This window comes from Coregonus clupeaformis, chromosome 13, assembly GCF_020615455.1.
Source record: "Coregonus clupeaformis isolate EN_2021a chromosome 13, ASM2061545v1, whole genome shotgun sequence".
In the NCBI taxonomy this organism is placed as follows: Eukaryota; Metazoa; Chordata; class Actinopteri; order Salmoniformes; family Salmonidae; genus Coregonus; species Coregonus clupeaformis.
The window spans coordinates 37,938,330-37,955,966 of record NC_059204.1 but is presented as its reverse complement, the minus strand read 5'-3'; the positions used below and the strand labels follow the sequence as shown (position 1 = coordinate 37,955,966).

At 40.1% G+C, this 17,637-nt stretch overlaps 1 protein-coding gene across 2 annotated transcripts; it reads left to right on the top strand.

Annotated features, from left to right (window-relative positions):
* Positions 1-2,342: 2,342 nt before the first annotated feature.
* LOC121579900 (T-box transcription factor TBX2b) lies at positions 2,343-12,221 on the top strand. Of its 2 annotated transcripts, none has more exons than XM_041894868.1 (7): positions 2,343-3,159; positions 3,915-4,182; positions 5,594-5,740; positions 8,457-8,533; positions 8,700-8,872; positions 9,800-10,401; positions 10,990-12,221. In XM_041894868.1, exons 1-7 carry the CDS (start codon positions 2,798-2,800, stop codon positions 11,422-11,424), a joined length of 2,064 nt encoding a protein of 687 aa, XP_041750802.1. In that variant the 5' UTR covers positions 2,343-2,797; the 3' UTR covers positions 11,425-12,221. The 2 variants fall into 2 exon arrangements, with proteins under 2 accessions (XP_041750802.1, XP_041750801.1); XM_041894867.1 differs by having other exon boundaries at positions 8,688-8,872.
* Positions 12,222-17,637: the final 5,416 nt, after the last annotated feature.

Genomic DNA, 17,637 nt, shown 5'->3' with positions numbered 1-17,637 from the left:
TCTACATTTTAGTCATTTAGCAGACGCTCTTATCCAGAGCGATTTACAGGAGCAATTAGGGTTAAGTGCCTTGCTCAAGGGCACATCGACAGATTTTTCATCTAGTCGGCTCGGAGATTAGAACAAGCGACCTTCCGGTTACTGGCACAACGCTCTTAACCACTAAGCTACCTGCCGCTGAGGGAAATCAACCCACAACCCTGGCGTTGCAAAAGCCATCCTCTACCAACTGAGCTACACGGGATCTATTTACCATTATCGACACCTAGGCCTACTTTCCATATTCCACTTCTTCTTCCCTAATCCTTTGACCGATCTGTAAATGTAATTTAATAAACACAGTCATTATCGCCCTTCTGCAAAGTGATTGTCACCTAGTCACTAAAAAAGTTAAAACAACTTTTAGTAGTCTAATATATTCTGTGTGACTGCATGTTTTCAAAATAAGATCACTTATAATTTTCTTCAATGCAAACAAGTGAAAATTAGTTCAAAATTAGATACTCTCAGATCAACAATTTTACACCAAAATAGAAAGAAAATAGGCTATAATGTGAAAATATATTGCATTAGCGTTTATGAGAGTTGTTTTGAAGAGTCTCACCATTATGACAGAGGTCCGGTGTATTCAACTGAATTTTGAATGACTTTTAAGCTTGGGTTGAGTCTGGGAATTTAGTATCCACGTAATCGCGCATTAAATCTGCAACTGCACCTGCACCTCTTCGGTCATTCATTAAGAATTCTGTATTCGAATAAATCATTATAGCTAAACATTTTACATTTACATTTTAGTCATTTAGCAGACGCTCTTATCCAGAGCGACTTACAGTTAGTGAGTGCATACATTTTTCATACTACCGCATATATGTGGCAAATGCAGGAAATCCGAAGTTGGAGATCTATCATGGGCTGCAGCCTTGGGTGGAATGTAGAGGGGATTGAAGCACGCTGTTTGAAGATTTGGGGGTAAATATGAAGTGACAGGAGAGGGTTCTTATTGTGGGACGCCAGCAGACTGGCGCCAAGCGCTCCTTAACAAACGTAGTCCCACTTAATCAATGATCTTCTTAAAGGTATACACAATGGTATTTGGAGAAAGTTATATCGCAACACAGGAATCACACACAACCTTTGGTAGCCGATAGTATGTGAAGTTTCACAAAATTGCCCGTTTCCATCTTGCATAACACATGAGGAGTAGTAGCCTACTTGCGATTCCCCACAAATCGTCTAGCATAGCCTACCACTGTCTATTCATAAACCCTTACCGCTGTAAACTATATGATATGCTATTGTTTCGAATAGTCAATTTAGTTTGTGTCAATTTTGGATTCATTCTGTAGGCTATGGTAAAGAACTTCGTAAATTGCTGAAAAAGTAGGGTGGCCCATAATAGGCCACTTCCGTAGATTCGTTATAATAATACAAAATCGTATCCTTATCTTAAATCCGTCTGTTTCTAGGATGTAGGCATTTCCGTTTGATTGAATAACTCCTGATAACTCCTCGAAGGTATAAGCCCACTTCGCCTCAGCTCGGTTTTAACTGGATGTAGCTCTCCAAGACAACAAGCTCTCTCACCGCTTCAAATCTCTCTTCTGTGCTTCGATATAGGCTATGAATCCATGAAACAAATGTGTCGTAGGCTACATGTATTTGCTGTTAAATAATCAATGTGTATGTTTCGCTAGTGATAGGCACATATCAATAGCATAGTTATAAGTATTTTGTTTATGAATATTAATATAGGCTATTACAACGTTATAAAAGTGCAACAGCTCATCAAAACACACCATAAAGTAGGCCCAATAGTCTACTTTTTAAAACACAACCAAATTGTAGGTCAGGTAGCAAGGCTTTGCAGTAGCCTAGTAGCCGTCTGTTTACCAGCCAGCGCAGAGACATTCGCTTCGATACAAAATGTTTTGTAGGGATAATTGCTGTTGTTTTATTTATAAACTCATTCATAAGTAGGCCTATGAATACCATCTTTTCAAATTAGGTTTTACTGAACGAATGATTTAAACCCAGTCGAGATTTGAAATAGGATGTAGGCTATAGGCTAGTTCCTCCAGGGCGTGAAGGCTTCACAAAACGACTAAGCTGCCGGATGATCCGTCCTCTTCACCGGCCATGCAGCAAAAGCCAGCCCTGGTGCTCGATTCGAAGTTTGGGGGAGGGATTTCCAGATCTTTGCTATGTCATTGGTTAATATTTTATTCTGTTGACATGTCTTCTTACTGCTAATGCCTCCGACACCTTTTAGCCCCCCCCCCCCTTACGGATTTTCGCCGGAGCTGTCAAAACCACGCCTGTAGAGCTCCACAATTGGTCCGGAAAGCGTAAAATCAGCAATTAAGGGGGATTGGTTCATTAGTGTCGGGATCCAGGGAGGAGAGACATGTTGGACAGTCACAATACCAACGTGGTCAGAGCAAGACCTCTCAATTCGAACTCCCTATCCGAGAAAAGAGAGATTTTCTTTTTCCGAAAGTTACTTGGGTGAATAAGAAGGGAAGCCCAGTTCTACTCTCGAAGTGTCGATGCTGTCTCTTCGACGGATATTATCACCGTGCTGTGTGGGAACCGAGCATCAGGAGTAGCAGTAGACTCATTTCCTCCTCCATCTGTTGGAGACGTCTGGGACGCATTCGCTCTTGGTTGAGCACGCGAAACTACTTTTATATTTCTGCTCGATTTACGAAGAGATCTGTCTTTTGGATACACATACCAATTCTACTGAGGGTGGACATAATAGCGTATAATCATTCTATATCAATGTTTTAATGCACCGATGAGAGATCCAGTTTACACAGGGACTGCCATGGCTTATCACCCTTTCCACGCTCACCGGCCGACCGACTTTCCTATGTCAGCCTTCCTTGCAGCTGCACAGCCTTCCTTCTTCCCTGGACTGACGCTGTCTCACGGCGGTCTCACCAAACCTCTATCAGGCCATGCTTTATCTGGAGCCGCGGAAGCGGGACTCCACGCGGCGTTGGGTCATCACCATCAAGCGGCTCACCTCCGCTCCCTCAAGAGCTTGGAGCCGGAGGAAGAGGTGGAGGACGACCCAAAAGTCAATCTGGAGGCCAAGGATTTATGGGACCAATTTCACAAAATAGGAACGGAGATGGTTATTACGAAATCAGGAAGGTAAAGCCATGCTTCCCTTTATTTAGGCTACTGTTATGCGCGCATATTATAGGCAATGTTATGTGCACTGCTGCGTAAGTTTATTTTATTAGGAAATGGTTATAAATGAATCACTCATAGTGATAGTCATACTGGATCAAGTAGCCTAATAGTAATCCAAAAGGCGGTGTCGCTGGTGCTGCCAAAGGCTATCAAATATTTATGAGAGATTTTTAGCTTTCTAGGCTACTGCATTAATAGCCAACTATTTTCTCCAAAAACACAGATCTTTATTTACATTGCACCCCTAATTATTAAAATATCACTGTTTATGAAAGTCTGGTTGGCTATTGAGTGATTTAGGATAAGCATAGGCTACTGTTCACACATTATAGAGGGATAGACCTAACACGAGAATAATAAACGAATGAACCAATTCAATCAATCAAACAATGCATGCATGTGTCGAAACAAGTGCGTTTGAAGAAGAAAAAAGTAAATCGTGTGGTTAGGCTATATAGGCGAACTTTTGTGCTGAATTCCAAGGCGTGACCGTAGACGTCTTTGTGTAGCCTACACCCCCTCGGTTATGTCAGTACTTTAGATAACCTGTATTTTCTTCTCAAAGAAACAATTATAAATATAATGTGTTTAGTGTTAGGTATAGTACAATCAATGTGAATAAAATCCAGATTATTATTTTTTTCGAATGCCATAATTTTAAGACAGATGATTGACAGGCCCAGTGTGCTCACTCTTGTTTTATTCTATTGCAGGAGGATGTTTCCCCCATTCAAAGTTCGCGTCAATGGGCTTGATAAGAAAGCCAAGTATATCCTCCTTATGGATATAGTCTCTGCTGACGACTGCCGCTACAAGTTCCACAACTCGCGTTGGATGGTAGCTGGGAAAGCCGACCCGGAGATGCCCAAACGAATGTATATCCATCCGGACAGCCCTGCCACAGGAGAGCAGTGGATGGCGAAGCCTGTTGCTTTTCATAAACTCAAGTTGACTAATAATATCTCCGACAAGCATGGATTTGTAAGTAATTTCTTGATTTAATTTGATGACATCTCGATGAAAGATGAATTAGCCTTTTGTGTAAAACTAACCCGTGCTATTGGCAAGGGTTCAATGCTGATATTCCTGCAATTTTGTAGACGCACATAACAAAGGTTTTTGGATTATGTGTATGACCTAGGTCTAATGTAATTATGGTACATATTATTATGAGGTCAATAGTAGGCCTAGAATAATCTATATTTGTAATGTCTTTGGAGGCTATAACATCAGTTGATCAATTATTTAACCTTTATTGATAACCAACAACAATGCAAAATGATGCATTAGAATATCACAAAAATATTGATAGGACAACAGTAATCCACCATGCATCTCCAAAATAGTTTTAAGGCTCAACAACAGTGGTTCAGATTTGATGTATTGTTTTTTAAAGTATTGAATTCGTGGTATGTTTTGGTGCGGAGTGACAAAGTTTGCAGTTAAGTCAAGTGGCAAGAACCAGGTCAAAGACATAGAGGGCAGACTTTATCTCTCTTTTGTTGGTTATGGTAGTGTTTCCTTTCAGTGCAATTTGGATAAAAAGATTGCAAGAGTGGTGCTTTGAAATGGTAGCAGATACTCGCTCAATACTTACATGCAAAAGCAATAACAACCAAGTATCCCAAATGCTTTCCAATAGACTACTGCCTACGTCGCTGTATAGGCCAGTATTTTGAATATGATTTCAATACAGTTTTGATTTGATGGTATTGTGAAAAAAAAAGTCATTCAGTTATTGTTGCATGCTCTTTTCGTTTTTTTGCATGTCTAATGCAGGTTATCACAATCCAAATTAGGCAAAGCGTTACAAGAGCTGTTGATTTCATAACCATGTTCAGCCTACATACCCTACGCATTTATGAAAAGTCATTGAAACCTTTTCAAAGATGTTGCAAATGCTTCATACGTTAATATGAATTGGCAAGTGCAGTAAAACATTTGGGAAAAGTTTATATAAATGCAGAATCCCACGTAACCGGTTTATATAGGTCTATACATGTAATAACAACAGCAATGGGATAATGATAAGACATAATCATGATCTTTAGTTCCACATTATAACCTGGATGGTAGGCTCCAGTAAATGACTGTGCCCCAATAAACGCTCGAAATAGTTAACAACTTGTGTAGTAGGCCTACATTTGTTATATTTCACTGTAGAGTAAATCATGATTTAAGGAAATCATTGGCCTATACAAATTAATAATGCATTATTAAACACAGTGTGTGTTTCGGTGGAATGTATACATTCCCTGCAATAACACAAGAAATACAAGTGCTAACAAATCAACGAAATCATAATTGTTATTGTCATCATTATCTCAGTTCCAACCAAAACGTGTATCAGCATGATCACCTTAACATATTTTCTGTTTCTTTGCATTCTCAGACTATCCTGAATTCGATGCATAAATACCAGCCCAGGTTTCATATCGTGAGGGCCAACGACATTCTGAAGCTCCCTTACAGCACCTTCCGGACATACGTTTTTCCAGAGACAGATTTTATCGCTGTCACTGCATATCAGAATGACAAGGTAAGCTTTACCAGAAAATAATATCCGAAACGTCTATTTTAAATGTTAGACTATTGAATATTGACTGCTGAATGTGTAAACACTGTTGTGTATTCAAAATTAGGCCTATTCTACTTATGTTTTAGTTTTTTTTTAACCTATGGTGTGTGTGTGTGCGCGAGAGAGCGAGAGAGAGAGCGAGAGAGAGAGAGAGAGAGAGAGAGAGAGAGAGAGAGAGAGAGAGAGAGAGAGCGAGAGAGAGAGAGAGAGATGGCTTAAACCATAGTTTCACAGTTTCATAAGTTCTCTAAAATATACATATATATATACACAAACACACACACACACACACACACACACACACATATATATATATATATATATATATATATATATATATATATTTATACACTACCAGTCAAAAGTTTGGTCACACATACTCATTCAAGGGTTTTTCTTTATTTTTACTATTTTGTACATTGTAGAATAATAGTGAAGACATCAAAACTATGAAATAACACATATGGTAGTAACCAAAAAAGTGTTAAACAAATCAAAATATATTTTATATTTGAGATTCTTAAAATAGCCACCCTTTGCCTTGATGACAGCTTTGCACACTCTTGGCATTCTCTCAACCAGCTTCATGAGGTAGTCACCTGGAATGGATTTCAATTAACAGGTGTGCCTTCTTAAAAGTTAATCTGTGGAATTTATTTAATTCTTAATGCGTTTGAGCCAATCAGTTGTGTTGTGACAAGGTGGCAAAAACAGCTTAAATAAGCAAAGAGAAACGACAGTCCATCATTACTTTAAGACATGAAGGTCAGTCAATCCGGAAATGTCAAGAACTTTGAACTTTGCAGTCGCAAAAACCATCAAGCACAATGATGAAACTGTCTCTCATGAGGACCACCATAGGAATGGAAGACCCAGAGTTACCTCTGCTGCTGAGGATAGGTTCATTAGAGATACCAGCCTCAGAAATTGCAGCCCAAATAAATGCTTCACAGAGTTCAAGTCACAGATACATCTCAACATCAACTGTTCAGAGGGGACTGTGTGAATCAGGCCTTCATGGTCGAATTGCTGCAAGGAAACCGCTACTAAAGGACACCAATAATAATAAGAGACCTGCTTGGGCCAAGAAATATGAGCAATGGACATTAGACCAGTGGAAATGTGTCCTTTGGTCTCCAAATTTGAGATGTTTGTTTCCAACCGCCGTGTCTTTGTGAGACATGGTGTGGGTGAACGGATGATCTCCGCATGTGTAGTCCCCACCGTAAAGCATGGAGGAGGAGGTGTTATGATGTGGGGGTGCTTTGCTGGTGACACTGTCTGTGATTTATTTAGAATTCAAGGCACACTTAACCAGCATGGCTACCACAGCCTTCTGCAGTGATATGCCATCCTATCTGGTTTGGGCTTAGTGGGACTATCATTTGTTTTTCAACAGGACAATGACCCAACACACCTCCAGGCTGTGTAAGGGCTATTTTACCAAGAAGGAGAGTGATGGAGTTCTGCATCAGATGACCTGGCCTCCACAATCCTCCGACCTCAACCCAATTGAGATGGTTTGGGATGAGTCGGACGGCAGAGTGAAGGAAAAGCAGCCATCAAGTGCTAAGCATATGTGGGAACTCCTTCAAGACTGTTGGAAAAGCATTCTAGGTGAAGTTGGTTGAGAGAATGCCAAGAGTGTGCAAAGCTGTCATCAAGGCAAAGGGTGGCTATTTGAATAATCTCAAATATAAAATAAATTTTGATTTGTTTAACACTTTTTTGGTTACTACATGATTCCATATGTGTTATTTCATAGTTTTGATGTCTTCACCATTATTCTACAATGTAGAAAATAGTAAAAATATAGAAAAACCCTTGAATGAGTAGGTGTGTCCAAACTTTTGACTGGTAGTGTGTATATATATATATATGGTTATAGTTGGACCTGAGGTGTCAGTTAACTTTCGTTTGGAATGTTTTAGGCTACTCAATAACTTATCGTATAGGCCTAATGTTGGCTATAGCAACCCCTCCCCTGTTGATGTTAATTGGAGTACATGTTGAATGCCTAGTGGGCTTGTTGGTATCATAAAATGTATGGTACAGAGTCACAATTGATTAGAAGGCAGTCATCCTCACTATGTCCTCGGGCTATTTCATGGAGACTCCAAAGCAGTTCTGAACAAACAATCAAAGCATGCAATCCACTAACGCAATGCATGAACACACACAGCTTGGAAAAACACAAAAGGACAGACGAAAATTAATACATGAACGAATAGTATTGTTCCTAAATGAACAAGGCCGTGTGTGAGTGCAATTAAAGTTCAAAGTAGCTTTCAATAAAAAGTAGCATTCAGTCTCTGAAAAAACGACATCAGCGTATACTAATCGAAATGTTAGGTATAGTACTTTCCTTTAAGAAGAATTATGAATAATTGAAGCGCTTTAGTAATTACACTTCATCAACAGAGATGCTTGTCTTGCCTCTCTAGAGCGCACGAGATAACAAGCACAGCAGTCCCCAGCACCATACAATTGCTATTGTTACAATTATTATCCCATCAATAATGCCGGTTAAATCAGTGGCATTATTTTGCTTATCAATGTCATTATAATTATTATTATTAGTGGTAGGCCAAGCAATTTAAGAATAGTACATTTGAAATACATTTCAGTATTTTCAGGATCCCATTGTTGATGCCATGCACTCTCGTTTTCTCTACAGATCACACAGCTCAAAATTGATCACAACCCATTTGCTAAAGGGTTCAGAGACACGGGAAATGGACGACGGGAAAAGAGGTATATTATTTTATTCGATATTGAATAAAAAAATATGACCATGAAAATATGACCAGGAGTTGATTGTCCCATGGGGATAAAAAACAATAATTGGCAGACCGAGCATTATTGTGTAGTGATTTGATCAAAATACAGATGCATTAACTAATCTCAGTCCCGTCTGCAGGAAGCAGTTAACCCTTCCATCGCTGCACATGTATGAGGACCGGGACCTTAAAGGGGACCGGGACTGTGCCGACTCAGATGACTCCTCCTTTGAACAAACCACCGGAAGAGACTCGGTTCATTCTCCACTGGGACCTGTAACTAGTCCACTGAGGTTCAACCGAACCAGTCGAGGTAAGACTGCTCATAAAACATTGTTTACATTACTTTGCGTGTCCACTAATTGGTCATTTTGAAGATGCCAGTAATTAAGGCTTGATAAATACAAATGGGCACAAAGCTGAAAGGTTGTTATTATGTGTCATTAACCTGAGGAGAATTGGGTGGTTTACAATTGGATAAGAGATAAAAATAATATTTGTAAGAGAAAAGAAGAAGAAAAAGTGGAGAGATCTCTGCGTGCTGTGTGCTCCGTTGTGACATTGGTTTAAAGTTAAGGAGAAGGTATAAACGTGTGGTACAACATAAAATAAGGCAAAATTCATTAAAAGGAGAAACAATAGCATACACGATGACTTCTTTATCCACAGTATACTATTTTACGTACCCATATCTCTATAGAACACGAAAGCTAGGCTTCATGCATCAGTGTAGCTTGATCCAATGCGCCATCTACTGACAGGTCCATAAACATTCAGCCCCTTGATTACTGTAGTATGGTTTTCAGATCATTATTCGATAGTTATGCATTAGATTATCAACCAATCACTAAACGATGGCCTATAGTTCAACTGCGGAAGCTTTATAGAACGACTTTAAAACAAAATGCATGTCAATCTTACCAGCGAACCATACCTTTTTACGAGCAGAAGGGAAGTGGTTAGGAAATGAACGTTAACACTAAATCACGACTCCTTCCTTCAAATAATATATAAAGTAATACCACGCATGTGCTGGTTGTGATTTTAAATGGTTTTAGCATACTGGAAGCTATACATAGGCTAGACCTACTCATCATAGCCTCTAGTTATTTTTGCTTTAATTGTGCTATAGGCTATGCAAAGCCTTTAAAGTTAGACTTGAGAGTTTTTAAATACATTCTATTATATTGTATCATAAAATGTCGATATCTTAATGGAAGTTTGATATAATGTTTTATAGACGACAAGAACTGCACTGACAGCGATCAGGAGCTTGACCCACAAGAGGAGCGCTCCATCGCAGCCAGCAGCCCCGGGCCTGAACCAACCTCTCCTCTCAGTCCTAAAGGCGACAACAGAGTGAGGGATAGGATCCTGCTGGAAAAAAAGAGCGACTACCTGGATTCAAGGAAAGAGAGTGACTCTGTGTTCAGTATTCGAAATCTTGAAAAGGTCAAGTTAGATCATAAGCACCGCAAAGAGACGGAACCTACAAAGAACGACACGGACAGTGGGGGCATCAGTGGGGTGAAAGATGGGTTTTCTCCTCTGATGGTACAGACGGAGAGCCCATCACACTTTAGCGCGAGTCACCTGCAGAGTCTGGCCTTCTCTGGTTTGCACAGTCAACAGTTCTTTAACCCTTTGAATACGGGACAGATGTTGTTCCACCCCGGACAGTTTGCGATGGCACCAGGGCCATTCCCCACCATGGGAATGGGGCATCTGTTTGCATCTGTTTCTGGAGCGAATGGCCTGGAAAACGGAGGCCTCTCCTCTCAAAGCGCGGGCTCTCATAGTGCCTTCCCGTTCCACCTGTCACAGCACATGCTAGCATCTCAGGTAAAAATGAAGTTCTACTCTAACTCATTTCAACAGACAAGCATGCATGACAGCAGCAATGCATGCAGTCCTAATAATAATTATGTCTTCCCAACAACGAATTACACCACAATAGATGTAGCTGAGGAACAATTTATATTTCTCTAAGTTTTCCTGCACAAACTTCTGCAATTGAAGCGTCTTTTTAGCATCACTTTCAATTGCATTCATAATACATAATTTCAGTATATTTCATGTAGATGTATGACTTTATGGAGAATGAATAAAGTAGCCTATATTGGGTCATTCCAAACAAATTGGGACCTTGTGGATGCCTTTTTCGATTTTATTGAGAACATGAAAATATAATTTTGATTATAGATAGACATAGGCCTACTTTTGTAATGGTAGTAGATTAGATTATTTTAATAGCCTGTAGGCTACAGTTGTCGATGAAAGAGACAGAGAGAAAATAATGTAACTCTAAAATGTTTTCAGGGGAAATGTTCAACAAAAACCACCCATGCATATTGAAGATTATGACAGGCCCGGAATTCTGTCTTTATAGCATTTGTGCATGTATAATCATTTCTTATTTTTTAAACACAGGGAATTTCGATGCCACCTTTCGGAGGACTGTTCCCGTATCCATACACCTACATGGCAGCTGCAGCTGCTGCGGCCTCGGCCCTCCCCGCCTGCACTGCAGCCTCCACATTGGGCAGAAACCCTTTCCTAACCACCTCCCGACCTCGGCTGCGATTCAACCCTTATCAGATCCCCACGTCTATTCCTTCAAGCACAAACCTGCTCACCACAGGGCTACCGGGCAGTCTAAACGCAGCATCAGACCTATCTAAATCAGACAGCAGAGAAACAAGTCCTGTAACCGAGCACCACAGCCACAAAGCGACCAGCCTGAGGACGGCATCCCTCAAAACTCCTAAGAAGGATTCTACTAACGAACTGCAAAATATACAGAGGCTGGTCAGAGGACTGGAAAAACCTAGAGAAATGTCTCCTGCCATTGACGCTCCAAAGTGACCAAACCACCTGTTTCATCAAGGTATATTTGACATGATACTGTCGGGCTATATACACAGTTGTGCTGAGAGTGAGATGGGGAGTTCATCAAATTACATACTATTGGTGATATAGATTCATTTTTTAACGTCAGTGTAGGCTACTGCATGTGTATGGAGAGCATCTCCGCCCATGAAGGAGGAACAGCGGATGAACAGAGGATGTTGGGGCTGTTCGGTAGGCTATTGATAAGGAAAAAGCTACATCCAAAAAATACATTACAATAGATTTCAAAAGGGATGGAAAGGAGACACAGTTAAACTGGTTTCTGAAGCTGTTTTGGAAGGACGTTTGTAACTCACAACATGACAGATTAATCTGATTGAATTATTTATGTTTCCAAGAAAAGCAATTCTGTAAATATACTGTAAGGATAACATAATACGCAACTTGTTATTAATTTATTCAAATCTGTACATTGGCGTGTATATACTACTTAGATTTCAACTTGTTGCATTTATAATTTCCCCTTTTACATGGAAATATATTGTACATGAACACTATTTAGCGTTTGTTGTTAACCGAATGAGTTTCAAATGTTTGTGATGCATTGCTGTTTATCCTGCCAGTGAGATGAAATACGAAGGAAATGCGTGCCACCTGCGTACCCTTTCCGGTCCGTGCTATCCGGGATCATTGGGACTTCCCTACCCCATTGAAGTTGAAATGTAAAATGGTTAAGGTAAGGATTAAGATTAGGGTCAGGGTAGGGTAAGGTAAGAGTTATGGTTATGGTTATGGTTATGGTTAAGGTTAAGGTTAAGGGTAAGGGTAAGGGTAAGGGTAAGGGTAAGGGTAAGGGTAAGGGTAAGGGTGTGGGTTAAGGTTAAGGTTAAGGTTAGAGTTAGGGTTAGGGTAGGGAAGTCCCAGGGATCTTGGATGCTGTTGATGAAACATTGTTTTGCGATACAATGCGCAGCACTGTGCAATTGGCAGGGAAAACTCAGGTTTCTTTTTCACCAGCACTGAAGACTACCTCGTCAGAGGTAGCTCAATTGGTATATTTTGTGCTGGTTTATTCGGGTAAATTAATATGCATTAATATGCTTTTGTTGAGTTCCTCACACTTTAAATAAAAATGAATGTGTCGTCCAGGTGATGTTTTGTATCATTTACTTAATTTGCTTTGTTTATTGATAAGCTTGCCTTGTGAAGTACATGTTTGGGAATTAGATTTTGAAAAGGCTTGGTAAAAAAAAAAACGTCATGCCTTACAGGCTTTGTTCCTTGATAATAAGAGCAAATATTATTTTTCTTGCAACGGTTTCTGCATGTAACTTTCAATAGTGTTGGATTCCTATAGCTTTATTATCAAAGCGAACTTTTGACAAAAGATGGAGTTTAAGTGGGTTATAATAGGCCTAAGAGTGTGCAATTAGTTCGTTTAAACAATATTTATACTTTTTGGAAGAATAAACCGTATATTTCTATTTTATTCTTTCAAACCAGGCCCTTCCTTTAATGGCCAATATGTCCCTGTATGTTTAACAGTAGGCTATAACATTCGCATGTCAGGATCAAACTAAGCCTAGGTTTCAGTTGTTTTGACATGACAAGTTTGACCAAAAACAAAGTTGTAATCCGTAATTACTATAAAGAAAAAGTACAACTTTTAATATTGTGCCTTATGTTATGGGTGTATCGAATCAATAACATCTTAAAATGTCTCATAATATTCAATATGACCTACCAATAACATTTTCTGGAACATTTTGTAGAAACCCAACATTGCACAAATAAATTATGTTGCGCCCCCTGCCGTTGCTGATTAAATAGTACGCCCTCAGCATCGAAAGAACTGAGGTCTTTACAAATGTATGGCTAAATACTGAAATCCAATTGGCTATTAAAAACGATTCAAGCCTGGCTCGTCTACACCTGAGTCCAGATTGAGCCTAAATAAACATTTTAATTCTAGCCTAGCTCTATGTTAGCACAAAAATCATTCTCACAAAAATCACAAAAATCACATAAATAATAAAATGTACGTTATTTTTCTAGGTTTTTCATTATTCCCTCGGCTTCATGCAATACAATTAAGAAATATTTTTTTATCAAACTAGTGCGTAATTGTTTATTTAAGTTTTAGGATTTCAGCCTTTTGCATTGTATTATTCGGGCCATATCTGTAATTGTTTATACATACCATATTGGCTGTATAGTGAGCATAGTAGTTAGGCTGTCCAGTTATTTTAAACATATTCTATTTGCGCATTCATATTTCCAGAGTTAAAACTGTAGCCTACAAATTAGAAGTCAATATCGTTCAAGATATTTTAAATGTATATTCAAAGGTGATGTTTATGTTCAAATAGGTCTAAAGGTGAAACGCACCACTTTCTTTTTTTTGTCTGTAGCCTATGACATTAAAAAAAAGCTAAAATGTTGCAAGCAAGTTGACGAATGTGAAAAGAATCATATACGGTCATTAGCCTGAGAGAGAGAGTGATGACGGAAATGGCATCTTCTGGTGAAGGGGTTAAGCATCGCGGCACTGGGGCTTGGGAATCCTTGCAACCCAGCAGCAGACAGTCCTTTGTCCAGGCACCGGCGCCTGTCGCCTGCCGCCGGCCCCACAACCTCTACACACCCGCGCACGAAGACTGACTAGGACCTCGAGTGCCACAGCTCCTAATTAGTGAGCCCTGTCGCCTTTTTCTTTTTATTCTACGATAATCACAGAACTCATTTTAGTTAGCGCCCATTGTTGCCCTACATTCTGTTATTTCGCAATTAACAGAGCGAGAATCCCCCTCCTCTCGACCCCAAGTCCTGAGGAGGAAAACTGTTTGTCATAAACAATTAGTCAATGACTGGTCAATTAGTGCCTCATCCAAACCTCAAAATGACTAAAGGGTCAAATTAGTCTATATGGGTCTCATGATCATAGGAGGGCAAAATTCACAGCGGTATTCTGACCCTCCCACATACATAATCTTGAAACATGAACCGTTGCTCATATCTTACTTGGGTTTTCAGTTCTCATATACTTTTTCCACATTTTGTTACGTTACAGCCTTATTCTAAAATGGATTTAATGTTTGTTTTCCTCAACAATCTACACACAATACCCCATAATGACAAAGCAAAAACAGGTTTTTAGAAATGTTTGTAACTTTATTAAAAATAAAAAACAGAAATACTTGGCACACCTATACTTGGGGAGTTTCTCCCATTCTTCTCTGCAGATCCTCTCAAGTTCTGTCAGGTTGGATGGGGAACATTGCTGTACAGGTATTATAAGGTCTCTCCATAGATGTTCGATTGGGTTCAAGTCTGGGCTCTGGCTGTGCCATTCAAGGACATTCAGAGACTTGTCCCGAAGCCACTCCTGCGTTGCTTAGGGTCGTTGTGCTGTTGGAAGGTGAACCTTTGCCCCAGTCTGAGGTCTTGGAGCAGGTTTTCATCAAGGATCTCTCTGTACTTTGCTCATTTCATCTTACCCTCGATCCTTGCTAGTCTCCCTGTCCCTGCCTCTGAAAAACATCCCCACAGCATGATGCTGCCACCACCATGCTTCACCTTAGGGATGGTGCCAGGTTTCCTCCAGACGTGATGCTTGGGATTCAGGCCAAAGAGTTCAATCTTGGTTTCATCAGACCAGAGAATCTTGTTTCTCATGGTCTGAGAGTCCTTAAGGTGCCTTTTTGGCAAACTCCAAGCGAGCTGTCATGTGCCTGTTATTGAGCATTTCTCCTTTACCAAGATAATCCATCCACCTGAAAGGTGTGTCATATCAAGAAGCTGATTAAACAGCATGATCATTACATAGGTGAACCTTGTACTGGAACCTTGTACACAATGCCACAGATGTCTCAAGTTCTGAGGGACCGTGAAATAGGCATGCCTCCAACGTCGTTTTAGAGTATCTGGCAGTATGTCCAACCGGCCTCACAACCACAGACCACATGCCTAGGACATCCACATCCGGCTTCTTCACCCGCGGGATCGTCTGAGACCTGCCACCCGGACAGCTGATGAAACTGAGGAGTAGTTCTGTCTATAATAAATCCCTTTTGTGGCAAAAAACTCATTCTGATTGGCTGGGCCTGGCTCCCCAGTGGGTGGGACACTGCACAGTCATGTGAAATCCATAGATTAGGGCCTAATGAATTTATATAAATTGACTGATTTCCTTATATGAATTGTAACTCAGTAAAATTATTGAAACTGTCGCATGTTGCGTTTATATTTTTGTTCAGTATAATTAGGTAGGTAGTCGACTCTGTCTTCCGCCTGTTTCCTCAAACAAGCGCTATAAAGGTAACGTTTATTGGTCACACACAGATTTGCAGATGTTATCGCAGGTGCAGCGAAATGCTTGTGTTTCTAGCTCCAACAGAGCAGTAATAATACAGCAGCTTGCCAAAGCATTTTTCCTATTTTGTTGCCTTACAACCTGGAATTAAAATAGATTTTTTGGGGGTTTGTATAATTTCATTTACACAACATGCCTACCACTTTGAAGATGGCAAATATTTTTGATTGTAAAACAAACAAGAAATAAGAGAAAAAAACTGAAAACTTGAGCGTGCATAACTATTCACCCCCCCGAAGTCAATACTTTGTAGAGCCACCTTTTGCAGCAATTACAGCTGCAAGTCTCTTGGAGTATGTTTCTATAAGCTTGGCACATCTAGCCACTGGGATTTTTGCCCATTCTTCAAGGCAAAACTGCTCCATCTCCTTCAAGTTGGATGGGTTCCACTGGTGTACAGCAATCTTTAAATCATACCACAGATTCTCAATTGGATTGAGGTCTGGGCTTTGACTAGGCCATTCCAATACATTTAACTGTTTCCCCACTCGAGTGTTGCTTTAGCAGTATGCTTAGGGTCATTGTCCTGCTGGAATGTGAACCTGTCTCAAATCTCTGGAAGACTGAAACAGGTTTCCTTCAAGAATTTCCCTGTATTTAGTGCCATCCATCATTCCTTCAATTCTGACCAGTTTCCCAGTCCCTGCCGATGAAAAACATCCCCACAGCATGATGCTGCCACCACCATGCTTCACTGTGGGTATGGTGTTCTCGGGGTGATGAGAGGTGTTGGGTTTGCGGCAGACATTTTCCTTAATGGCCAAAAAGCTCAATTTTAGTCTCATCTGACCAGAGTACCTTCTTCCATATGTTTGGGGAGTCTCCTACATGCCTTTTGGTTATTTTTTTCTTTAAGCAATGGCTTTTTTCTGGCCACTCTTCCGTAAAGCCCAGCTCTGTGGAGTGTACAGCTTAAAGTGGTCTTATGAACAGATACTCCAACTCCTTCAGGGTTATCTTTGGTCTCTTTGTTGCCTCTCTGATTAATGCCCTCCTTGCCTGGTCCGTGAGTTTTGGTGGGCGGCCCTCCCTTGGCAGGTTTGTTGTGGTGCCATATTCTTTCCATTTTTTAATAATGGATTTAATGGTGCTCTGTGGGATGTTCAAAGTTTTGGATATTTTTTTATAACCCAACCCTGATCTGTACTTCTCCACATCTTTGTCCCTGACCTGTTTGGAGAGCTCCTTGGTCTTCATGGTGCTGCTTGCTTGGTGGTGCCCCTTGCTTAGTGGTGTTGCGGACTCTGGGGCCTTTCAGAACAGGTGTATATATACTGACATCATGTGACACTTAGATTGCACAAAGGTGGACCTTATTTAACTAATTATGTGACTTCTGAAGATAATTGGTTGCACCAGATCTTATTTAGGGGCTTCATAGCAAAGGGGGTAAATACATATGCACGCACCTCTTTTCCGTTATTTATTTTGTAGAATTATTTGAAACAAGTTATTTTTTTCATTTCACTTCACCAATTTGGACTATTTTGTGTATGTCCATTACATGAAATCCAAATAAAAATCCATTTAAATTACAGGTTGTAATGCAACAGAATAGGAAAAACGCCAAGGGGGATGAATACTTTTTCAAGGCACTGTATACAGGAAATCTTTTTTAAGTCAGTTCCAATACCATATTTACATGTGGATACTGGAGTGATGGAGGTAGATATGTATAGGGATAAGGGTACTAGGCAAGAGGATATAAGATAAAAAGCATAGCAGCAGCTTGTATGTGAGTGGGTGTGCATGTGTGTACAGTCAGTATAAATGTATGTGCATTTTATGTGTGAGTGGGCAATGATGGAGTGAGTGTTTGTGTGTGTTGGAGTGACAGTGTGTGTGAGAGTGTGTGT